The sequence below is a fragment of the Erpetoichthys calabaricus genome, chromosome 16, assembly GCF_900747795.2.
Source record: "Erpetoichthys calabaricus chromosome 16, fErpCal1.3, whole genome shotgun sequence".
In the NCBI taxonomy this organism is placed as follows: Eukaryota; Metazoa; Chordata; class Cladistia; order Polypteriformes; family Polypteridae; genus Erpetoichthys; species Erpetoichthys calabaricus.
The window spans coordinates 54388969-54413883 of NC_041409.2; the positions used below are offsets into that span (position 1 = coordinate 54388969).

The 24915-nt window shown below is 39.4% G+C and overlaps 1 protein-coding gene across 1 annotated transcript in view; it reads left to right on the plus strand.

Moving 5' to 3' along the window:
* The window catches only part of knl1 (kinetochore scaffold 1), a 62497-nt gene that overhangs the window by 20656 nt on the left and 16926 nt on the right, over window positions 1-24915 (plus strand). Inside the window, exons 7-11 of the mRNA XM_051919741.1 lie at window positions 4231-4277; window positions 8596-11380; window positions 14060-15450; window positions 16344-16442; window positions 16596-16711. Coding sequence (XP_051775701.1) covers window positions 4231-4277; window positions 8596-11380; window positions 14060-15450; window positions 16344-16442; window positions 16596-16711 — 4438 coding nt within the window. The remainder of the gene's footprint in view (window positions 1-4230; window positions 4278-8595; window positions 11381-14059; window positions 15451-16343; window positions 16443-16595; window positions 16712-24915) is intronic.

Here is a 24915-nt window from a genome sequence, read left to right on the forward strand (position 1 = left end):
AGAAGAAATGTCCTGCGCCGTCCTGGACAAAGCAGAAGAAGCCAGTCTTCCCAAAGACATCTGCTCTGAATGGACAGGCCGCCAGTGTTGCAGAAAATAATCTGAGACAAACTTTAGCCCAACATAATCCTGTGCAACTCTTTGAGGAGTTCTTTTCGCCAGAGATATATGACCTAATCTGTAAAGAAACAGTTCGCTATTCAACGGATTTTAGGAATGATCATGAATTTCATACATCAACTGAAGAAGTGAAGGTCTTCCTTGGGATTTTGATTATAACTGGATATCATAAAGTCCCGTCAGAAGCAGACTATTGGAGTGATGCAGAAGATCTTGTCGTACCTATTATCAAGAATGCTATGTCCCGAAACCGATTTCAGAAATTGAAAAGTTATATTCATTTTGTGGACAATTCTACTGCAGACAGCAACATAGGTGACCGATCATTCAAGGTGAAGCCGTTGTTTGAACTCTTGAATGAGAATTTCTGTAAATTTGGCTATTTTACACCCAATATCAGCATTGATGAGATGATCGTGAAATATTATGGGAGAAACAGCCTGAAACAATTTATAAAGGGAAAGCCGATCAGATTTGGGTATAAATATTGGGCCATTTGCTCCAGCGAAGGATACTGTTACACCTTCACATTGTATTGTGGAAAGGAAACAACTGCAACAGATGTGCCACTTGGTTCTCGCGTTGTCTTGAATGCTGTACAACATATTGCTGATCCAAGCAGCTATGCTCTGTATTTTGATAACTTTTTTACAAACATGGATCTGCTCTCTCAACTGGCAGATAGAGGATTTCGAGCAACCGCTACCATTAGAGAAAACAGGATCAATAGAACATGTCCAATGAAGTCATCAAAAGAGATGAAAAAATCAGATCGTGGTGCCAGTGAGTACGTCTATGACAGAACATCAGAGGTACTTCTCGTGCGTTGGCACGACAATAACATTGTAACAGTTGTCACTAATCATGACTCTATTGAGCCGCTTCATGATGTCAAGCGACGTGTAAAAGGCCAGAAAGAAAAGAGCACGGTGAAAATGCCTAATTTGATATATAATTACAATGCGTACATGGGCGGTGTTGACCATCATGACTGGCTTGTTTCAAAATACTGTGTTTCTATACGTGGAAAGAAATGGTACTGGCCCCTGTTTACTCGCTGCATTGACATGGCAATAGTGAATGCGTGGATTCTGCACAAAAGTATCCATGGGGGAAATGCCATATCATTGAAGGATTTCAGACGAGCAATTGCCATAGTTTATTTGAAGACCACTGTCCAACGCAAGCATGCAGGAAGACCCAGGGTGCCCAGACTACCAACAGGAGCTGACATGATGCGATACGATGGCGTGGGACATTTTTTGATGCAGAGGGATAAACAGCGTCGCTGTCAGCGTGAAGGATGCAAAGGCAAGCCTAAAACATATTGCAACAAGTGCAATACAACACTTTGCCGTACTTGCTTTCAGCCATTTCATGATAAGTAGTGTTGGCATTTGGACTATGATTCCTCTTATGTTTGGTAACTTTCTTGTAAGGACATAATTGTGAGCAATAAATGTATATGTTCTCATATTGTACATAGAGCTTCTGTTATGTGAAGTCATCCCAGTGTCCTATTTAGAGGACAGGCTGTATCTACATAAGTAAACAAAAAGAAACATGATTACATGGTTTTTCTGTTCCAGGGACTCCAAATGACAATAACTTTACAACGGAAACAAAAAAATGTAAAAAAAATTAATTTGGGAGATAACGGGTTTTAACTAACTCTTATGGTGTATTGTTGAGGAAATTTACATTAAAGTAACTGCTTTATAGTGCTCAATGTATACAGTACAGCATTATCTGCACATGGATGGCTGTTTTAAGCAAATAGACTTGTTAGCTCGGCAGAAGTGGACCAAACGGTTAAACTATACCTGCGCCAATCACCAAAGCAGGTGCCCGCTCACCACACTGCTTTTATTATGGGAAGGCTCCCCCCTCAGCTGCTAACTCTTGTGGGAATATGGCAATCATGCTCACTAGGTGCTCACTAAACCTTTAATATATTTTTATTGAAATTCTTATGTTCTCTTTTTTGGTTCACAAACTGTAGTTACTATTAACTGTGATGATTGTATGAGTGTTAGGTATATCATCTGCTTTTTAGCATCCCATGTGTACAGCCTCACCTTAGGCAAAGAGACTTACTAGCTCTGCCCAAGCAGACAGAATGGTTGTCTTCTGAGCTGAGCTACACCTGTGCCAGTCACTAAAGCAGGTGCCCGCTCATCACTCTAATTTCTTTTGAAGACATCTCTTCTCAGCTGCTAACACCTATACGAGTATGGCAGTCATCCACACAGGTGCTGTATGAAGATATACCTTGGACCAATCAAACAATATAAAATGAATATTATTAGAAAGTAAAATTAATTAAAATGCAGTTATCCAATGGTAGCAAAAGCAGGAAATATGTTTGAAAAGTTTTTTAAAATGTGAGGAAATGTTTTTGAAAAAGAGTCTTATTTAAAAATACTTATGTAGAAAATACAGGTGTTGGAAGATGAGTCCTTTCAGGTCTGTGCGCAGAGCTGCTTTGGATTGTTGTTCAGTCTGCAGCGGTCTTGGCAATCTCCTTGTGAATCATAACGTCTTGTCTGGGTGTGTTGTTCTTTCTTTTGTTTTCTTCTTTTGTTTTTCTTTGTTTTTGTTTTCTTCTTCCCTTTTCTGTTCTCCTTCTGTCTGCACAGCATGCTTCCCAAACTTAACACCCTCACTTTACTTGAAATTAACAGTCATAACATGGATAATCAATGTGTTTGTCTTTCTCAAGGCTGATTTTCCATTCTGATCCTACTTACACCAAGCTAATAATAAAATACGTTTTGCACATTCCAAAGAAAGTAAACAAAAGATAAAGATTCAGAAGGATAAATGATTCAAAGTTTAGGTTTATATCTAGTAGTCTACACTAATATAAGTAAAGATAAAAAATGTCAAATAAAGATTTCAACAGGTAAAATTATGGTTTGTTTAAGCTTTTAGGTATGTTTTGAGATTTAAGAGTTTAAATAAATGCCTAGCTGGCTTGAGTTTTATGATTTGTTTGAGTAGGCTATAGTCCTGAAAAGTTCAGGTTTATGTGGTCCGGGGTGCTGGCTTGTTTAATCAGTATTAGCTTACTAGTCCAAACTCTGACTTGCTTGCAGTCTAACTTTATATTTTATATATTGTTTAAATTTATAGTTCAGTATTGTGAGTTTGAACATTTTTATTCTTCATATGGTATATTTCTTTGCACGTATAAGCCATGCAGTTTTGCACAAATATCTGTGTACCCATACCTATTAAACATGGAATCAGTAATATGGTCAAGTGCTTGTATGTTTGTGCCACCAGTTAAAAAGATTTTTCAGGATAACGTGGTTTTGTTTATCTTACAAGTACAGCAAACTTATTAAATACAGACATCTATAAAGGGTATAATATACTTTATACTATATTTTTACTCTCTATAGCATTTAACAGAACAATATCATTCTTATTGGGAACAAATTAAAGTAACTTTGTCCAAATAAGATGCCATAATCCCTTGTAAATTTGCTTTTACATTACCAAATGTTTCTTTAAGTTAGAAACTGAAGATTCTTATGGTGTTTCTTGGTTTTTATAAAGTTTTTCGGTTTGCCAGTCTAGCCAGTATACTCCCTAGCAGCAATGATTCAAACAGTAGCAATCACAAGAACGAATTTTCTAGAACAATGGAAGGTTTGGTGTCCCCATCATGTAACTTTGGAGCTTTTAAAACATGACGACCATTTCAGATATTAACAGGAAATAAAATGCATCCTACGGATCAGATAGTGCTTGGAGTTGAATGCTACAAGTATCATTAATGAAATATTTTATGTCTAGGATTCATAATTATCCATAATGATATTATAAGATATAGTTAATACGTATTAGATATATCTGTTATTAAATACTAGGATGCATGTAGACCTCCTATCCTAAAATAAAGATATTTCAGACAGAGCAGATGGAAATACCTTAGCATATATAGATATAGATAAAGAGAGACAGAGAAATATAAAATACAAATGAAACTAGCAGTCAATATCTATGTAATCGTATAGTACAATCTTCCTTAAACCGTATACTGAAAATCATTTTACAGTAGGCTATTTTAATGTAACTGTAACTCTTGTTTCTCCATTCTAGGCTTGAATAACCTGCTTCATGCTCCCCTTCAGGTGCCCCAAAGTGAGGTACGTTTTTTTTTTTTTTCCTCCAGTCTTATTTGGTTTTTACCACCTGCTTTTAACTTTATAAGGTTATTATTGCCTCTGGAGGTAATGTAAGTGTTCTTTTTTTAATGGAACAGAAGGGCATTTACAATACTGAGTTTCTATACTGTTTTCATTACTGAGTCTGCAGTGATGCACAGTTCTGCCCACGGGGTCCTTCTTGTTCCCTCACATGCAGTAAATGAGCAAATACCCATATTTTATGTCTTGGCAAATTATATGAGTTTTGATAATAATTTAATATGTTCTTTGCTAAAGGTTTGGTCATAGAGTACTTGCACTTGTTCAAACTTTGTACAGGTGTTGAAATAGCTTTTCTCTTGCTATGAACATACGTTTTTTAAATCTTCCTATAGATAATCAGCTTTGATTGTCTTTTGGTGTTTTACCAGTCCAAGGACCTCGTTAACCTATCCAGTTAATAGTACAGGTGAGCAGGACAGGGACTTCATCTATGCACTGAACTTAATAAAAAAATTCCTTCTGGTGGGCGACAATTTCCAATGACAAAAGAGGCTCAACTTCTTAGCCATGCCTCTCACAGTTGGTTAAAGATTAATTGAGCACCTCAATGAGATAAATGTACAGCTCCTGACATCTAATGTCGTCTAGATCAGGCATGTCAAACTCACTACCATTCGTGGGCCGTTTCGACTTCCATATGTGCGTCAGCGGGCCGCACTGTAACAAGTACTATTATACTATTATACAAAGTTACTGTAGCTTTCTTTCCAATACTGAAAACTTTAAAAAAAATGTAACACTTAAAGTTTAAAGAAAAGCAATTTATTTCCATACAGTCTCTATACAACAGTGTAGAATTAGAGTCTTAGCCTCTTAGCTAGGTCCTTATTATATTATATTTATTATATTCATTATATTATATTCATTGCTTATATAGGAGCCTTACAGTGTAAGATTTATTTCTTGTGTCTTTTGACACTTGGCATCTCTTGCTAGTAACCAGTTCGTCAATATCAGGCTTGAAATCTTGTGCAGCTGCAACTTTTATGAGGGATGAAAGGTGCTCGACTGTAAGTCTTGAGCGATGTGGGGTTTTGGTAGCTTTAATTAACGAAAACAATTGCTCACAAAGGCAAGTGCTTCCGAACATACACAGTACTCTCGATGCCAACTTACGGATCTGCACATACGAGGGTGTCAGGTAAGCATACAAGCCTAGCACACCAACTTCGTTGTATTTTGCCTTCAGAATAGAATCTGACTGCACTTCAATCAATTCCATTTGGATATTCTCAGGCGCATTCTCAGCGTTGTAAGAGAACAGCACAATGCGCTGTTTGTGTGAACTGACATCACGAAAATGCTCACTGAATTCATTGCTCAGTAATTCAAGTTGGAAAACAAATCCTCCAAAATTCAAATTTTACTTTACTAAGTTTACTTCAAAGTTTACATTGTAAAATAAGCCGATATGCAAAACGCCACCTGACCTACAATAATTTTACAAACTCAAAATCACAAAAATATGTTAATAAACAACTCACCAACTTCTCGCGTCCACTTCAGATCTTCATCTGTAGTCTGCACTAACTGTTCGTTACAATACTAGCACAAAATGACATGAAACTAGAGCAAAAAAACGTGAAAATATGCGGGCTATTACTACTCGTGATGGTCAGTTCTGCCCAGTGGCCAGTCTCAGCAGCCCAGTCAGTAGTGTAGCCTTAGCAGGGGCGGCTCTAGGCTCGTGGCGGCCCTGACCAGAGAAATAATCGGCGGCCCCTTCGCCTGGCAATGTCAATACGGTATCTTATACACGGTGGATGGCCACATCCGTTGCGGACACTGCATAGCCGCCTCGTGCTTATGATACGCTTCTATATACGCGTGTCCGTAACTTGAAAACCAAGTGGCGGCCCATGATATTCTCATTACGGTAGAACGTTATAATACTACATATGGCTTACTGCTCCGACTCTAGCGACATTTGTAAATACAGCGTACTAATTAACAAGAAACACAATGTTTTTCGGCCACATTGCCGTCAGCTGTGTCGTTATTTTCTCTTTCTGTTTTATATTCAATATATATTGGCGTGGCGGCCCCTGGGATTTGGCGGCACTGTGCAGGTGCACAGTTTGCACATGCCTAAGGCCGCCCCTGCTGCCCGCTGCTGCAGCCTAGCACTTCAGTTGTGACGCTGCGGCTCATTAACTTTGGTCAAGGCTCGTGGCTATACTAGCAGATGACGTTTCCGGTACCGTAATGCGGAACCGCATTAACACCGAAGATGCAGAATGATTCAATCACAAACGATAGTAATAATTTTGGACAAGTTCAGTGCTAACTAGGATCTGTCAAGCGGGCCGCACAGATTTCTGTTGCGGGCCGCGTGTTTGACATGCCTGGTCTAGATCTCTTATTGCTCTCATTGCTCAGTAGCATATGGCTAAAAGCAGCTTCTCTCTCTAAGAACTGACAAAAGTGTTCTGTAATAGTAGGAGTATGGAAGCCTAAATGAGATTGTGAGTGTCACTGTTGAACGTTTAGAAAGAAGTACATCCTTATGGGAAGACATTTGGCCCATTTCACATAAACCAAGCACAATTCACACACACACACACCCTAATTTACTGGGTCTTGGTTTTTTTTTTTTTTTTTGCTGATGATGTTGGTTGGCATGCAACACACTCTTAATTATTATTTAGATTTAATAATATCAAATTCTGCATTTCATTTCTGACACCAATGTTTACACATTAGTTCTTAATTGTTGAAATGTGGGGTTCCTTATATTGACTAGAGATGAACCATAGTTAAGGTGTGTGTAAACTAAAAAGTGTCTCTCTATATCTGATCTTTTATGTGATACAGTTTTGAAAAGGTTAAATGCAGCATATAAAAAGATAAGCACACAAATATGAATTTTATTTACATTCATTTAAGTTTTGTTTTGATATTCTTGATATGTCAACTTAAGAAAACAAGTCATATCATGCATTTTCAGGATTGCTTTTTTATTCTTTATTTTTTTGTGTTTCAATTTATAAATCAAAGAGAGAAGAAATAATAAAAACTATAGGCTTAATGTGGTGACTTCTATGATTCTAGCTATAGCTGGCTACTTACAAAGACACAGCTTAATATTCACATTTAATTAGCATTTTGAAAAATTATATTTCAGTTATAATAAATAAAGGCATATCCAGTATGTGAACCTTAACAATTTTCATGAGTGGCATAATTTCAAAAATTGGCAATTGAAAGCACAGAGAACAGGGTTTAAACACAGGAAAGCATTCTATTGTCTACGGTATGTCTGAATGTCCTGTGCTGTCCATCTTATGATTATGAATGGAGATGAACTACCAAGCTTATAAATATTAAATCAGAGGTGCTCTGTGGACATACACAGTATATGATTTTTATTTGACAAAAATGGGCTTTGAGTGTCAAAAAAAAATTGATTTATGAGAAATGAGATATCAGAATTTTAAAGCCTAGCAAAGCACAATAGGGATCAGACAGGTTTAAATAGCATTGTTTTGCGCTGCCCAACAGATGCATTAGTAATGTATTTATGGAGTGCCTTTCTCCTACACCAAGCTATGCATTGCAGGTTGACCTGCATTAAAATGATAATATCCATTGTCTACAGTAAGCTGTGTTGTTTTTTACTCAACTAAAAATCATGGTATAATTTTATTAGCATTTACCCATATAAACTGGTGATTTTGCAGAGAATAGTTGAGAAGATAAAATAATATAATAATAATACATTTATTTATATAGCACCTTTCCCATGCTCAAGGCACTTACAGAATAAATAAAGAACGGCAGAATATACAGTATATAGCATTGTACAAACCAGATAAATAAACAAAGAAGATTAAGACAGTATAATATAATAAATCAACTCCGACACAGAGCTATACATTTTTGACACAGATCTTTAAATATGTTTGTGATCACTGAACTTCCCATAGAATGTTTTGTGTGGGCTTTTCAAAGCAAAAAAAAAACAGAAATGCAAAGGCAGCATAATGATATCCGTAACAAAGGATCTTCGATTTTGTTTTGGATGGTTACCTCTGTAATAAAAGGTGATGCAGGTGATAGAGTAAGGCATATGTTTTTTCCGTTGTCCTGGTGTATTCTTTGCCCTTTATATAACTGGTTTGCGTTGAACAAATGTTGTGTTTTGAGAGGTACTTGGTAATTTATTTTCTGTTTACTTTGTATTTTTTGCATTAATGTCTTATGTACTATGACCGGTTGTGCACATTTGTTTATCCATCTGTGTATTTATTTTCAGGTCTCACTTTTTAAAGAAGCACCATTAAATGAGGAAGATAATCAATTTCTTGACAATTCAAACAATTTGATGGATGTTAAGATGGATGAGAAAACCATTATGTTTGTAGATAATAATGAAGATATGGAAATGACACAAAGTCATACTGTTAAAATATCTGAAAGATCTGTACAGAAACCTGTTGAATCATCTTCAGAAAAATTAGATTTCAAGTGTTTTTTGACCAGAATGAATGACAAGAACTCAAATAATTTTCAATGCAATGAAACAACTTTGTTTTCAGCTGATAATGAAGATATGGAAATGACTCAAAGTCACACAGTTAACATAAAGGAGAAATCTGTGAACAAAGCTGGTATATCATCATCATCTGCACAAGCAAATTTTAAATACTTTCTTGACAGTATTCATGAAAATAAACCGAATGAAGGTCCTACTGCACAAACAAATTATTTTAATTCTGATAAGACAATTGTGTTTTCTACGGGTAATGAAGATATGGAAATAACACAAAGTCATACTGTTAACATAAGTGACAGAACAGTGAGGAAAGCTGGTGATGAGTCTTTAGAAAAATTAGACTTCAGAATGTTTCTTCATAGAATGAACAATAATAACCCAAAAAGTTGCCTTACTGAACAAAGCAATAATTTCCAATGTAATAAAACTGTTATGTTTTCAAGTGATAATGAAGATATGGAAATGACACAAAGTGATACAGCTAACATAAGGGAAAAATCTGTGAAGGCTGCAGAATCGTCTTTTGCAAAATCTGATTTCAGTAGTTTTTGTTCAAGGATGAATGGAAACAACCCAAATGCATCTGCTTTAAAACAAACAATTTCTAACCATAATAAGACCAGTGTGTTTTCAGCTGAGGAAGAAGATATGGAAATGACTCAAAGTCATACAATCAACATAAATGAAAAATCTGTAAGAAGACCTACTGAGTCATCAACTAAAAATTCAAATTTCGATGCTGTTTGTCCTCGAAGGTCCAGGGTTGTCCCAAGAGAAGAAACAAATGATATTCACTACAATAAAACAATTGTGTTTTCGGCCGATAATGAAGACATGGAAATGACACAAAGTCACACTGTGAACATCAATGAAAAACCTGTGAGGAGACCTACTAACTCTTCTTATGTAAAATCAGATTTCACCAAAGTATATGTCAACGTGAATGGAAATAACTCAAAAGATGACCCTCCGGAAGAAACTGTTTTTAACAGTGATAAGACCATTATATTTTCAACTAATAACGAAGATATGGAAATGACTCAAAGCCACACTGTTGACCTAAGTAACAAACCTATGAACAAAGCTGCTCAGTCTTCTTTGAAGAAATTAGACTTCAAGCAGTTTCTTGCCAGAATCCATGAAAACAAGCCTGTAGGTCCTACTAAACCAACAGATGATTTTCTTCTTGATAAGACAGTTGTGTTTTCAGCTGACAATGAAGATATGGAAATGACAGAAAGTCATACTATTAATCTAAAGGCGAAATCTCTGAACAAGAGTGCTATATCATCATCTGCAAACTCCGATTTCAAACATTTTCATGGCAGTGTTTGTGAGAATAAACACACTGAAAGTCTGACTGCGCAAACAAATTCTGTTCACTGTGACAAGACCATGGTGTTTTCAGCTGATCTTGACGACATGGAAATGACACAAAGCCATACTGTTAACATAAATGACAAAACTATGAAGAATGTTGGCAAATCATCTTTAGGAAAATCAGATTTCAGTTTGTTACTTACCAAAAAGAATGACAAGAACCTAATTGCTGGTCCTGCTGAGCAAACAAATGATTTCCATGGTAATAAGACCATTATTTTTTCAGATGTTGATGGTAAGGATATGGAAATGACTCAAAGTCATACTGCTAACATAAAGGATATATCTGTGAGAAGAACTCTGGGATCATCTCGTGGAGAAACAAATTTCAAAATTTTCGATAGGCAACATTCCACTGATCAAACAAGTGAACTCCAGTGTTGTAATACCATTGTGTTTTCAGCTGATAATGAAGACATGGAAATGACACAAAGTCATACTGTTAATATAAATGATAAATCAATGAGGAGTCCTGCTCAGTCATCTTTTGCAAAATCGGATCTTAAAAACATTTATGCCAGAATGGACAAAAATGACCAAACTCTTCATCCTGCTGAACAAACACATGATTTCCAAAGTAATAAAACAATTATGTTTGCAGGTGATAATGAAGATATGGAAATAACACAAGGTAACACTGTTAATATAAATGACAAATGTATGCGGAGACCTGTTGAATCTTCTCTTGGAAAATCACAGGCCAGTACCTCTTTTATGAACATGGATGGAAATATCTCAGATCAGAGTGTTGCAGGTCAAACACTTCTCCATCCTAACAAGACTGTTGTGTTTTCAGCTGATAATGAAGACATGGAACTCACAAAAAGTCACACTGTTAACATAAATGACAAACATATGAAGAGGGCTGCTGAATCGTTTTTTGCAACATCAAATGTCAAAAATCTTCAAACCCAAATGAATGACAATAACTCAGTTGCAGGTACTTCAGGACAAATGAGTGATTCCCAGTGTAATAAGACCATTGTGTTTTCAGCTGCTAGTGAAGATATGGATTTGACCCAAAGCCATACTGTGAACATAAGTGACAAACCCGTGAGGAAAACCCCTGAATCTTCTCTGGAAAAGTTGGATTTCAGTAACTTGTGTTCCCGCATTGATGGAAATAAACCAAATACGGGTCCCGTGGAACAGACTGTTTTCCAAGGTAATAAGACCATTGTGTTTTCTTCTGATAGTGAAGCTATGGAAATGACTCAAAGTCATACGATCAACATAAATGAAAAATCTGTAAGAAGACCTGCTGAGTCATCAACTAAAAATTCAAATTTCGATGCTGTTTGTCATAGAAGGTCCGGGGTTGTCCCAAGAGAAGAAGAAACAAATGATATTCACTACAATAAAACAATTGTGTTTTCAGCCGTTAATGAAGACATGGAAATGACACAAAGTCACACCGTGAACATAAATGAAAAACCTGTGAGGAGACCTACTAACTCTTCTGATGTAAAATCAGATTTCACCAAAGTATATGCCAACGTGAATGGAAATAACTCAAAAAACGACCCTCTGGAACAAACTGTTTTTAACAGTGATAAGACCATTGTGTTTTTGACTAATAATGGAGATATGGAAATGACTCAAAGCCACACTGTTGACATAAGTAACAAATCTGTGAACAAAGCTGATCAGTCATCTTTAGAGAAATTAGGCTTCAAGCAGTTTCTTGCCAGCATCAATGAAAACAAGCCTGTAGGTCCTACTAAACCAACAGATGATTTTCTTCTTGATAAGACAGTTGTGTTTTCAGCTGACAATGAAGATATGGAAATGACAGAAAGTCATACTATTAATCTAAAGGCGAAATCTCTGAACAAGAGTGCTATATCATCATCTGCAAACTCCGATTTCAAACATTTTCATGGCAGTGTTTGTGAGAATAAACCCACTGAAAGTCTGACTGTGCAAACAAATTCTGTTCACTGTGACAAGACCATTGTGTTTTCAGCTGATCTTGAAGACATGGAAATGACACAAAGCCATACTGTTAACTTAAATGACAAAACTGTGAAAAATGTTGGCAAATCATCTTTAGGAAAATCAGATTTCAGTTTGTTACTTACCGAAAAAAATGACAAGCACCTAATTGCTGGTCCTGCTGAGCAAACAAATGATTTCCATGGTAATAAGACCATTATTTTTTCGAATGTTAATGGTACTACATTTTCCAAATGTAGTAAAACCATTGTGTTATCAAATGTTAATGAAGATCTGGAACTCGCACAACGCCATAGCGTTAGTATAAATGACAACTCAACAAGCAAAGTCCTGAAATCTTCTTTTGGGGAACTGGATTTCAGTAACACATGTTCTCACTTGAAAGAGAATAATCCAAATGCAGGTCTCACAGAACAAACAGTTTCAAAGTGTAAAAGGACCATTCCGATTTCAACTAATAATGAAGATATGGAAATGACTCAAAGTCATACTGTTAATATAAATCAAAAAGACGTCAAAGCGACTGATTTAGATACAAAAGAAACCAGTTGTTTACAAAAAGATAATGCAAAATGTACATTTCAGAAAGCAGTAACTGACCAGGAAAAATATTTCTCCAAGCAAAAATCCCTGGGAATGTTTCTTCCAAAGCTCCCAAATAAAAGGAAACTATGTACATCTGATACAGCACCTGTAAATCTGCTGCACCTTGAGGGGAACAGCACTGCTTCATCTCAGAACACCAGTCCCAAAGGAGCAACAGGCAGCAAGACATCTGGCCAGTGTTGGCCTCAAGCTAAAATTTCTGCCGTTCCGGACATAAAAAAAGAGGTCTGCCCAGATTTCGATCAAGAATCTAGTTCTAAAATACATCACTCTGACAAAACGCAGCTGGATTGTGAGGAGAGTGAAGAGCATTTGGCCACAACAACAGACTTGGAACAATATGGAAATGGAAATATGGATATGGAAATGACTCAAAGTCATACTGCTAACATAAAGGATATATCTGTGAGGAGAACTCTGGGATCACCTCGTGGAGAAACAAATTTCAAAATTTTCAATAGGCAACATTCCACTGATCAAACAAGTGAATTCCAGTGTTGTAATACCATTGTGTTTTCAGCTGATAATGAAGACATGGAAATGACACAAAGTCATACCGTTAACATAAATGATAAATCAATGAGGAGACCTGCTCAGTCATCTTTTGCAAAAACGGATCTCAAAAACATTTATGCGAGAATGGACAAAAATCACCAAACTCGTCATCCTGCTGAACAAACACATGATTTCCAAAGTAATAAAACAATTATGTTTGCAGGTGATAATGAAGATATGGAAATAACACAAAGTAATACTGTTAATAAAAATGACAAATGTATGCGGAGACCTGTTGAATCTTCTCTTGGAAAATCACAGGCCAGTACCTCTTTTATGAACATGGATGGAAATATCTCAGATCAGAGTGTTGCAGGTCAAACACTTCTCCATCCTAACAAGACTGTTATGTTTTCAGCTGATAATGAAGACATGGAACTCACAAAAAGTCATACTGTTAACATAAATGACAAACATATGAAGAGGGCTGCTGAATTGTTTTGTGCAACATCAAATGTCAAAAATCTTCAAACCCATATGAATGACAATAACTCAGTTGCAGGTACTTCAGGACAAATGAGTGATTCCCAGTGTAATAAGACCATTGTGTTTTCAGCTGCTAGTGAAGATATGAATTTGACCCAAAGCCATACTGTGAACATAAGTGACAAACCCGTTAGGAAAGCCCCTGAATCTTCTCTGGAAAAGTTGGATTTCAGTAACTTGTGTTCCCGCATTGATGGAAATAATCTAAATACGGGTCCCATGGAACAGACTGTTTTCCAAGGTAATAAGACCATTGTGTTTTCTTCTGATAATGAAGCTATGGAAATGACTCAAAGTCATACGATCAACATAAATGAAAAATCTGTCCAAATAGCAGCCGATTCATTTTTTACAAAATCAAATGTGAAAAATCTTAACACCCAAATGAATGATGGTAACTCAACTGTGGGTCCTTCTGGACAAATGAGTGATTCTCTGCATAATAAGACCATTGCGTTTTCAGCCGGTAATGAAAATAGGGCACTGACACAAAGTCACACAGTAAATATAAATGAGAAATCTGTGAGGAAAGCTCCTGAATCTTCTTTCATGAAGTCGGATTTCACTAGCTCGTGTTCCAACCTGAATGAAAATAATCGAAGTACGAGTCCAGAGGAACAAATTGTTTTGCAAGGTCCTAAGACCATTGTGTTTTCATCTGATAATGAAGATATGGAAGTGAGTCAAATTCATGACAAATCTGGTGAGAAGACTGCTGAATTCTGTTTAGGAAAATTAAATGTTAATGCCAACGTGAATGGCAATTGCACAAATGGTGATCAAACAGGTGATTCCAAATGTAGTAAAACCATTGTGTTCTCAAATGTTAATGAAGATCTGGAACTCGCACAACGCCATAGCGTAAATATAAATGACAACTCAACAAGCAAACTCCTGAAATCTTCTTTTGGGGAACTGGATTTCAGTAACACGTGTTCTCACTTAAAAGAGAATAATCCAAATGCAGGTCTGACAGAACAAATAGTTTCAAAGTGTAAAAGGACCATTCCGATTTCAACTAATAATGAAGATATGGAAATGACTCAAAGTCATACTGTTAATATAAATCAAAAAGACGTCAAAGCAACTGATTTAGATACAAAAGAAACCAGTTGTTTACAAAAAGATAATGCAAAAAGTACATTTCAGAAAGCAGTAACTGACCAGGAAAGATATTTCTCCAAACGAAAATCACTGGGAATGTTTCTTCCAAAGCTCCCAAATAAAAGGAAACTATGCACGTCTGATACAACACCTGTAAATCTGCTGCACCTTGAGGGGAACAGCACTGCTTCATCTCAGAACACCAATCCCAAAGGAGCAACAGGCAGCAAGACGTTCGGCCAGTGTTGGCCTCATGCTAAAATTTCTGCCGTCCCAGACATAAAAAAAGAGGTCTGCCCAGATTTCGATCTAGAATCTAGTTCTGAAATACATCACTCTGACAAAACGCAGCTGGATTGTGAGGAGAGTGAAGAGCATTTGGCGAAAACAACAGACTTGGAACAACCACATCAAATGTTCCAAAGCCCCAGAACAAAGTCCTTAGATAGCACCTTGGATAGTTTTGAAGTCTCGGGTGAAAAAAGGTTTAAGGCCGGCATACTTCAGGAATCGGATACTGGGCAGCAGGTATGATAAAATGTGAGGAATAAGCTTATTAATGGTACTTTCCTGAGGATTTTAGTTTAGAATTTATTTAAAATGGTAAATTGATAGAGATGTACAGCATCAGAAGTGAATATTTTCAGTTTTTGAAATGTTAAATAAAGTACACCTACATGGAAGTCAAATGTGGTGAATGATAGTAAATAGAGAGTACTGCATTTCACAATCAGTGTTCATTTCTATTTTCACTATTTAGCATTTGAGATTTTCAGTGGGAAAGTTGGTTAATAAAGAAGCCAGGTTTTAGAATAAAATAGAATGTTAAGCCATCACACATTGGACCACATTTTCGGAGCAACAGATGCAGTAGAAACAAATCATTTTTATACAGAATGACATGTAAACAAACCGTAATGGCCTTATTTTTTATTTACTTAACATCTGAAATATCTGTATATAAACTAAGTGTACCATTTGAGAGAGGTATTGCAGTACTGCAGCAAGATGAACACCTTCCTGGCAGCATCTGGTGCAAGAAAGGAACAGGAGGTATGCTATTACTTGGGTTCACTCGTACTAAGAGTGAGTGAATGAGTGAGTTTGCCAAATAAACGAAGCCTGTATAGTCTTCACTGGCACACTGGCAAGAGTCTTCAGGGCAAATATGGAGAACTTGAAAACAACACACAGAAGGCACGTTGTTGTCAAAGCCCTTCAAGACAGCAGTGCAATTATAAAAGTCATACTTAGTTTTGAAATCCCATCTCTGACATTATGACTACTGAGGCATATTTCAGCATCAAATTTAGATTTAGTCTCTTGTTAGAATGAATCTTAATATCACTGAAGGATTGTTAGGGCTTATTCTGAATGGTTCATGTTATAATGGGAAGGTGAAACTGGGTATTTCTTTACAGAGCTTACTGGATGGCAGCATTACTGTGAGAGAGTTTATGCAACTCCTTGAAGTTAATATGGATATCCAAAAGCCAAGACAGAGTCAACTTCCACCAAATGTAAGAGAATATTTTTTTCATTTAATTAGTGTTTATTATGTACAATCAAATTAAAACTGTACTAATAAAAACATAATTAAATTGTTATTGACACATCTATCAATTAATTTATATTTCCTGATATGACACTGTGTAATATTTTTAATTTTCCAGTGTTTTTCTGATGTTACCCCTGCTTTGGATGACTGGCTTAAGGAGAAATATATTTATGAACCACAGCTGCAGGTCTGGGAGGAAGACTACCAAACTCAGTCTAATTTAATTGACAGGTAAAATATTTTTTTTAAATGCAGGTTAGTAACATTTTAATAGTTTTGTAAGGGCAGTTTATGAGTATGGATAAGCTTATTTTACTTATTTAACTTATTCTAAAAAGATAATCAAATGTTTTTGTTCCTTTAATAATCAGCAGGGGCCTCATGCATAACGCCATGCACAGAATTCACACTAAAACATAGCATATGGACAAAAGCGGAAATGTTCGTACGCTCAAAAAAATCCAGATGCATAAATCTGTGCGTTCGCCAACTTCCACGTTCTTCTGCTCCATAAATCCCGGTCAGCATGAAAAGTAATGCATGTGCATGCGCCTGCTACTACTCCCAAAACTCCTCCCAGAATTATACCTCTTTGAATATGCAAATCAATATAAATAGCCCTTAAGCTCAATGTTCTGTGAAAAGGCAATGGCAAAAGCACAGGGGGAAATAGAAGAATTTCAGCGAATACCAAGTGGTGGCAAAGAAAAACGTACTATTTGTTGGTTTAAACAGTGGTATAAACAACAAAATGAAGTTGATCAAGTGACCTAGTGTGTCGGAGAAACTCGAAAGCTGAAGTTCACAAAGTCGCACAGTCCCCGAAATAAAAAATAAGTTGTCAGATATCAAAGTCACTGTGAAAAGGCGAGTCATAGCTCACTGTCTGAGTGTCATTTGAAAGCTTATTAGGGTACAGAGAAAAGAAAATAATAGGGACACAGTGGGGGGGAAAAAAGCTTGAAATGTCAACTTTAATCTCAAAGTTTCCACTTTAATCACACAGTTTATTTTGTCGTTAAAGTAGAACATCATAAACTTCATCTTAAAATCGTTTAATTTACTAGTTTCTCAAATCCCATCGTAACTAAAGTAGCACGTTAAATGCTATATTTTGTATGTGTTTTTCTATGTGCTCTATATATGTGAATCACTACGTGCTTCTTAAATGGGCTTTCTCTTCCTCCGACAGGACACAGAATCCATTACATTCCTGATATTACAAATCTCTAAATAATTTAAATACTGAGATGCATACTTGATATAATTTTCATGATGGTAGGAATTAAAGCATGTATTAAACATGGGAACACGGTGGCGCATTGATTGTTCATGCCTCACGCAAGATGCTTGCTGCGCAGTGCGCGACCTTCGATAAAATAATTTATTGTAGCAGTACTGTCTCTTTCAAATGTACTAACCCCCAATTCCTGTCCTTCCTTTTCTTTCTCCAAGTAACCAATCGCCACACAATCAGCTGTGTAATAGATGTTAAGCCATCTGTAAGCTTAGAACGCCGATTCTTCAAAACTTTTAAGGAGCATTGAAATATCTTCGTAGTACATGTTTAATTATTCTATCCATCTATCCTTCCAGTGTCATGCCAGTCCCAGCAAGAATACAGCGCGAGGCAGGAACAATCCGTGAACGGAACACCAGCTCCTTGCTAGCGCTGTGACACCGTGTCCTCACATGTTTAATTATTAACAATATAGATTATTTAAATTAAGTTAGTTTTATCTGTATAATATAATAAACATGTTTTGCTGCATTTCATCTTAAAAATGATATCGTCATTATATGTAAATACGTGCTTTATAAAGTGGCTCAGGTTGTGCAATATTATAACTGTATCGCAAGTTTACAGTGAGGTAATTGTACTTATAAGTACAAACAGTTCTACAAGGAGCACTTGATGGACTGATTGAGTGCGTTTATAGTTCTTGGGATGAAAATGTTTCTGGACCGCAAGGTCCGTACAGGAAAGGCTCTGAAGCGTTTGCTGTATGAGAGCAGTTCAATAGGCAGCATGGCTGAGCCAGAGTGTACTTGATGCTGTATACCGATAATTCTCTTTCCGATCAGCTGCTGTAGAGCTGTGATTCCACACTCAGATACAGTGATATTAATACTCCGAGTGGTGCAGTGAGAGTAATATGGAAAAAGATGATCCGCTGTGGCAACCCCTAACAGGAGCAGCTGACAGATAAAGAAGAAGGTGCAGTGAGAGTAACAACGCTAAAGCAGTTATGGTATTTGGAATAGTTTGGCTATTCCGTGGACCATTTTATTGTTACAGGTTAATTACAATCCGATGCATTAAACTAATAAACAATATGTGGTTAATATCAGTGATTATGATAAAGCTGCGTCAGTGTTGTGGATCTAAAAAGAAAGGGAAGCCATACTGGAACAAAAGCACTGCTTTGACGCTGGGTACCGCCAGTTTGCAAAACCAAGCGGAGAACTTGCGTACGCCAGGGTTTGAGCTAGCATGAAAATGTGTGTGGCTTTATGCCAAGTTTAGGTTTTATACATCACGATTTGAGCGTGGAAGCGGGAGTACACAACATTTTTGTGCATACGCAGGTGTTTTGCAGTGGTAGCATAAGCAGCAAGTCTGTCTCTTCAATTTCAGCTCCACTTTATAATCCAGAAAGTGTATTTATTTTTTAATAGGGTAGGACTGCTATTTGAGAAAAATCTAGTCATTAGGCTTAACACAGAATAATTGATGATACATATTTTTGTCTGTCTTACTGAGAGGTTCTTAATTATATCCTATATATATTAGAAATAATGATTATTGTTTAAATCTGAAAAGCAAATTTTCATCCATTAACGACCTAATAGTACCTAGAAACCTTGTCCTTTTCACGCCAACATTTTATTCATTGGGGGGTCATACCATTTGTATACAACATAGAACCTTCTATTTATTCATTCTTTTATTTTACAGCCAGGTTAAGCATGATGTGGCTGAAATTGTGCTTATTACTGGCAACTTCACAATCACTCTGGTTAAAGTGGACAGCAAAAATAAAGGAACATTGGTATTTCTCTCAGATCTTCAGCTAAATGTGATACTTATGAAAATAAGTTTTGAATTGAGTTTCTATTTAGATAATATTTTGTTAACAGGCAAAACACAAAAACAAAATAACTTTTGTTTAGGTAAAATTCTAGCATAGTCTTTTGAATCTATTTCCAGTGTAACAGAGGCGCTATATAGGTGCCTGACCCGACACAGAGGCACATACAGAATCAACACAGACTTTATTTTTCTTCACCCATGGGCGCACGTCTTCCCCGTGACCCACAGGCAATACACAGTCCCAAAGCACAATTCCAACACCAACAATCCTTTCTGTTTTACCACCACTCCTCCTCAGGCTTAGTCCTCCTGACTCTGGCTCCCGAGTGGTGGTGGCTGGCCCTTTTATAGCCCACCCAGAAGCGTTCCAGGTGCTTGACCACCTGGTCGTAATTGCACTTCTGGGTGGGGCTGAAGATTCATCCAGCCGGGTTGCTGACTCCATGCAGTTCCCCCGAGCGGCCATCCGAGCCCCCTACCAGGCTGTGGAGGACTCCATGTCCCATGGAGCCATGCAACAGGTTGGGGGATCACCGTTCGCCAGGGAGGCTGCCACCAAGCGTCCCAGGGGAGGTATTGAGCTGCCCATATTTGCTCCCCTGGAACAGATGCAGCAGGGGCGTCCCTGCCAGGCATGGGACCCGGCTGTCCGTCACAACAGTTAAGTGGAAGGGCCATAATCCTTCATTTCTTGAGATTCACTTAAAATTTGAGAAATGCATAACAGACATACTTGTTCCAGGCTTCCACTGAGAACATAAGAAATTGAACAAACTAGAGGAAACTATTCAGTCCATCAAGATCGTTGGTTTATCAAATAGCTGTGCCATTCCAATATCTCATCCAGACGCTTCTTAAAGGTTGTCAACATTTCTGCTTCAATCACACAACTCGATAGTTTGTTCCAGATTTCCAAAACTCTTTGATTAAAGAAATGTTTCCTTTCTTCAGTGTTAAATGCACTTTTAAAATCTAGGATTTGTATATCTCTCTGTTATATAAAAAATCCTGGGACGAGACAAGGCTTTTTTCAAGAGATTTTTTCAAATCCCACCCTCCTCTCAACCATATTCAACCATGTACACAGTCCTCTCACCTTTCATTCATGTGAATGCTTTTGTCAGACACAGTTCCTGCGATCTCAGCTCTTATAAATTTTAACGTTTTTCCTCACTTTAAGTTCCCAATTAAAGAAGACGTATTATGTCCAAATCTTAATGAAAAATTTCATCACAAAGGGTTATCAACAGAAAAAATGAGTACACAGGTAATCCTAGCACCAAGAAACAATGAAGTCAAACGAATTAGCGCAAAAATTGTCGATCGGTTACACGGCAAATTGGTTAAATGTGTATCAATAGACTATGCTGAAACAGTTGGTGGTGATGATGTGGAAGATGAAAACATCAACTTACAATATCCCAAAGAATATCTATAACCATTAACACCGTCCAGTCTTCCACCGCACAAATTACTGTAGAAAGAAGGATGTATCCAAGACAGGTAATGTAGTACATCTTCTGCGGATAACATTAGACACCAAAGGAGATCTTGATATGCCATTCGTATTAAAACGTTTACAGTTTCCCGTTAGAATAGCTTTTGCAAAGACAATTAACAAATCTCAGAGCCAAACACTTGAAAAAGTCCGTTTATTTAATGGAGAGAAAGAAACGAAATTCAGTCATGGGCTGCGTTGCGTTGTCACGATGAAACTCCAAACACAGAATCAAAATTGAATGCGATATTGATGAAACTTTTATTCGAAAAAATTTTACTGAAGATTTACAGTAAAAGTGTAAGTTTAAAAAGTATTTGCGTTTTAATTGCACAGCCAAACAGAATGAAATCGTATTACGCAACGAGTAACTCTAAAGCCACATGAAACATAATTTACTTTCAAATTATTACATTTTACTATTTTTTAATATGGTTAAGTACTCACTGTAATGTAAAATAGTTAGTTCTATTATGCATATGTAACAATTCCCATGAAAATAAAAATCTGCTTAAATTGTATATCCACCTCTCCATACGCGAGCGGCAGAACCGCAAAGAGGCCAGCACAGACCCGGGGGTTGGTGCGACTAGTAATATCCATCCATCCATCCATTGTCTCCCGCTTATCCGAGGTCGGGTCGCGGGGGCAGCAGCTTGAGCAGAGATGCCCAGACTTCCCTCTCCCCGGCCACTTCTTCTAGCTCTTCCGGGAGAATCCCAAGGCATTCCCAGGCCAGTCGAGAGACATAGTCCCTCCAGCGTGTCCTGGGTCTTCCCCGGGGCCTCCTCCCGGTTAGACGTGCCCGGAACACCTCACCAGGGAGGTGTCCAGGAGGCATCCTGATCAGATGCCCGAGCCACCTCATCTGACTCCTCTCGATGCGGAGGAGCAGCGGCTCTACTCTGAGCCCCTCCCGGATGACTGAGCTTTTCACCCTATCTTTAAGGGAAAGCCCAGACACCCTGCGGAGGAAACTCATTTCAGCCGCTTGTATTCGCGATCTCGTTCTTTCAGTCACTACCCATAGCTCATGACCATAGGTGAGGGTAGGAACATAGATCGACTGGTAAATTGAGAGCTTCGCCTTGCGGCTCAGCTCCTTTTTCACCACGACAGACCGATGCAGCGCCCGCATTACTGCGGATGCCGCACCGATCCGCCTGTCGATCTCACGCTCCATTCTTCCCTCACTCGTGAACAAGACCCCGAGATACTTGAACTCCTCCACTTGGGGCAGGATCTCGCTACCAACCCTGAGAGGGCACTCCACCCTTTTCCGGCTGAGGACCATGGTCTCGGATTTGGAGGTGCTGATTCTCATCCCAGCCGCTTCACACTCGGCTGCGAACCGATCCAGAGAGAGCTGAAGATCACGGCCTGATGAAGCAAACAGGACAACATCATCTGCAAAAAGCAGTGACCCAATCCTGAGCCCACCAAACCGGACCCTCTCAACGCCCTGGCTGCGCCTAGAAATTCTGTCCATAAAAGTTATGAACAGAATCGGTGACAAAGGGCAGCCCTGGCGGAGTCCAACTCTCACTGGAAATGGGTTCGACTTACTGCCGGCAATGCGGACCAAGCTCTGGCACCGATCGTACAGGGACTGAACAGCCCTTATCAGGGGGGCCGGTACCCCATACTCTCGGAGTACCCCCCACAGGATTCCCCGAGGGACACGGTCGAATGCCTTTTCCAAGTCCACAAAACACATGTAGACTGGTTGGGCAAACTCCCATGCACCCTCCAGGACCCTGCTAAGGGTATAGAGCTGGTCCACTGTTCCGCGACCAGGACGAAAACCACACTGTTCCTCCTGAATCCGAGGCTCGACTATCCGACGGACCCTCCTCTCCAGGACCCCTGAATAGACTTTTCCAGGGAGGCTGAGGAGTGTGATCCCTCTGTAGTTGGAACACACCCTCCGATCCCCCTTCTTAAAGAGGGGGACCACCACCCCGGTCTGCCAATCCAGAGGCACTGTCCCTGATGTCCATGCGATGTTGCAGAGGCGTGTCAGCCAAGACAGTCCTACAACATCCAGAGCCTTGAGGAACTCCGGGCGTATCTCATCCACCCCTGGGGCCCTGCCACCAAGGAGTTTTTTGACCACCTCGGTGACCTCAGTCCCAGAGATGGGGGAGCCCACCTCTGAGTCCCCAGGCTCTGCTTCCTCATTGGAAGGCATGTTAATGGGATTGAGGAGGTCTTCGAAGTATTCCCCTCACCGACCCACAACGTCCCGAGTCGAGGTCAGCAGCGCACCATCCCCACCATATACAGTGTTGACACTGCACTGCTTCCCCTTCCTGAGACGCCGGATGGTGGACCAGAATCTCCTCGAAGCCGTCCGAAAGTCGTTCTCCATGGCCTCCCCAAACTCCACCCACGCCCGAGTTTTTGCCTCAGCAACCACCAAAGCCGCATTCCGCTTGGCCTGCCGGTACCTATCAGCTGCCTCCGGGGTCCCACAGGACAAAAGGGTCCTGTAGGACTCCTTCTTCAGCTTGACGGCATCCTTCACCGCCGGTGTCCACCAACGGGTTCGGGGATTGCCGCCACGACAGGCACCGACCACCTTACGGCCACAGCTCCGGTCAGCAGCCTCAACAATGGAGGCACGGAACATGGCCCATTCGGACTCAATGTCCCCCACCTCCCTCGGGATGTGGTCGAAGTTCTGCCGGAGGTGGGAGTTGAAGCTACTTCTGACAGGGGGCTCTGCCAGACGTTCCCAGCAGACCCTCACAACACGTTTGGGCCTACCACGCCTGACCGGCATCCTCCCCCACCATCGAAGCCAACTCACCACCAGGTGGTGATCAGTTGACAGCTCCGCCCCTCTCTTCACCCGAGTGTCCAAGACATGTGGCCGCAAGTCCGAGGACACGAGCACAAAGTCGATCATCGAACTGAGGCCTAGGGTGTCCTGGTGCCAAGTGCACATATGAACACCCCTATGCTTGAACATGGTGTTCGTTATGGACAATCCGTGACGAGCACAGAAGTCCAATAACAAAACACCACTCGGGTTCTGATCGGGGGGGCCATTCCTCCCAATCACGCCCTTCAAGGTCTCACTGTCATTGCCCAAGTGAGCATTGAAGTCTCCCAGCAGAACGAGGGAGTCCCCAGAAGGTATGCCCTCTAGCACCCCCTCCAGGGACTCCAAAAAGGGTGGGTACTCTGAACTGCTGTTCGGTGCATACGCACAAACAACAGTTAGGACCCGTCCCCCCACCCGAAGGCGAAGGGAGGCTACCCTCTCGTCCACCGGGGTAAACCCCAATGTACAGGCTCCAAGTTGGGGGGCAATAAGTATACCCACACCTGCTCGGCGCCTCTCACCGGGGGCAACTCCAGAGTGGTACAGAGTCCAGCCCCTCTCAAGGAGATTGGTTCCAGAGTCCAAGCTGTGCGTCGAGGTGAGTCCGACTATATCTAGCCGGAACCTCTCAACTTCGCGCACTAGCTCAGGCTCCTTCCCCTTCAGAGAGGTGACATTCCACGTCCCAAGAGCCAGTTTCTGTAGCCGAGGATCGGACCGCCAAGGTCCCCGCCTTCGGCCACCACCCAACTCACACTGCACCCGACCTCCTTGGCCCCTCCCATAGGTGGTGAGCCCATGGGAAGGACTAGTAATATAATAATAATAATCTTGCAGGGGTACAAAAGCATTACGTAGTTAAGACTCAACTGTTTAAATAAAGATTTGAGAAAGGATTTTCAAAATAGGTGCTGGTGTTTTCTGTATTCTAGTGATGCCTTTTTGCTTTAACTACAATACATATACAGCTTCAGTAGTGTCTTGATTGTTTTTGTTGAATGTAATTGTTATTT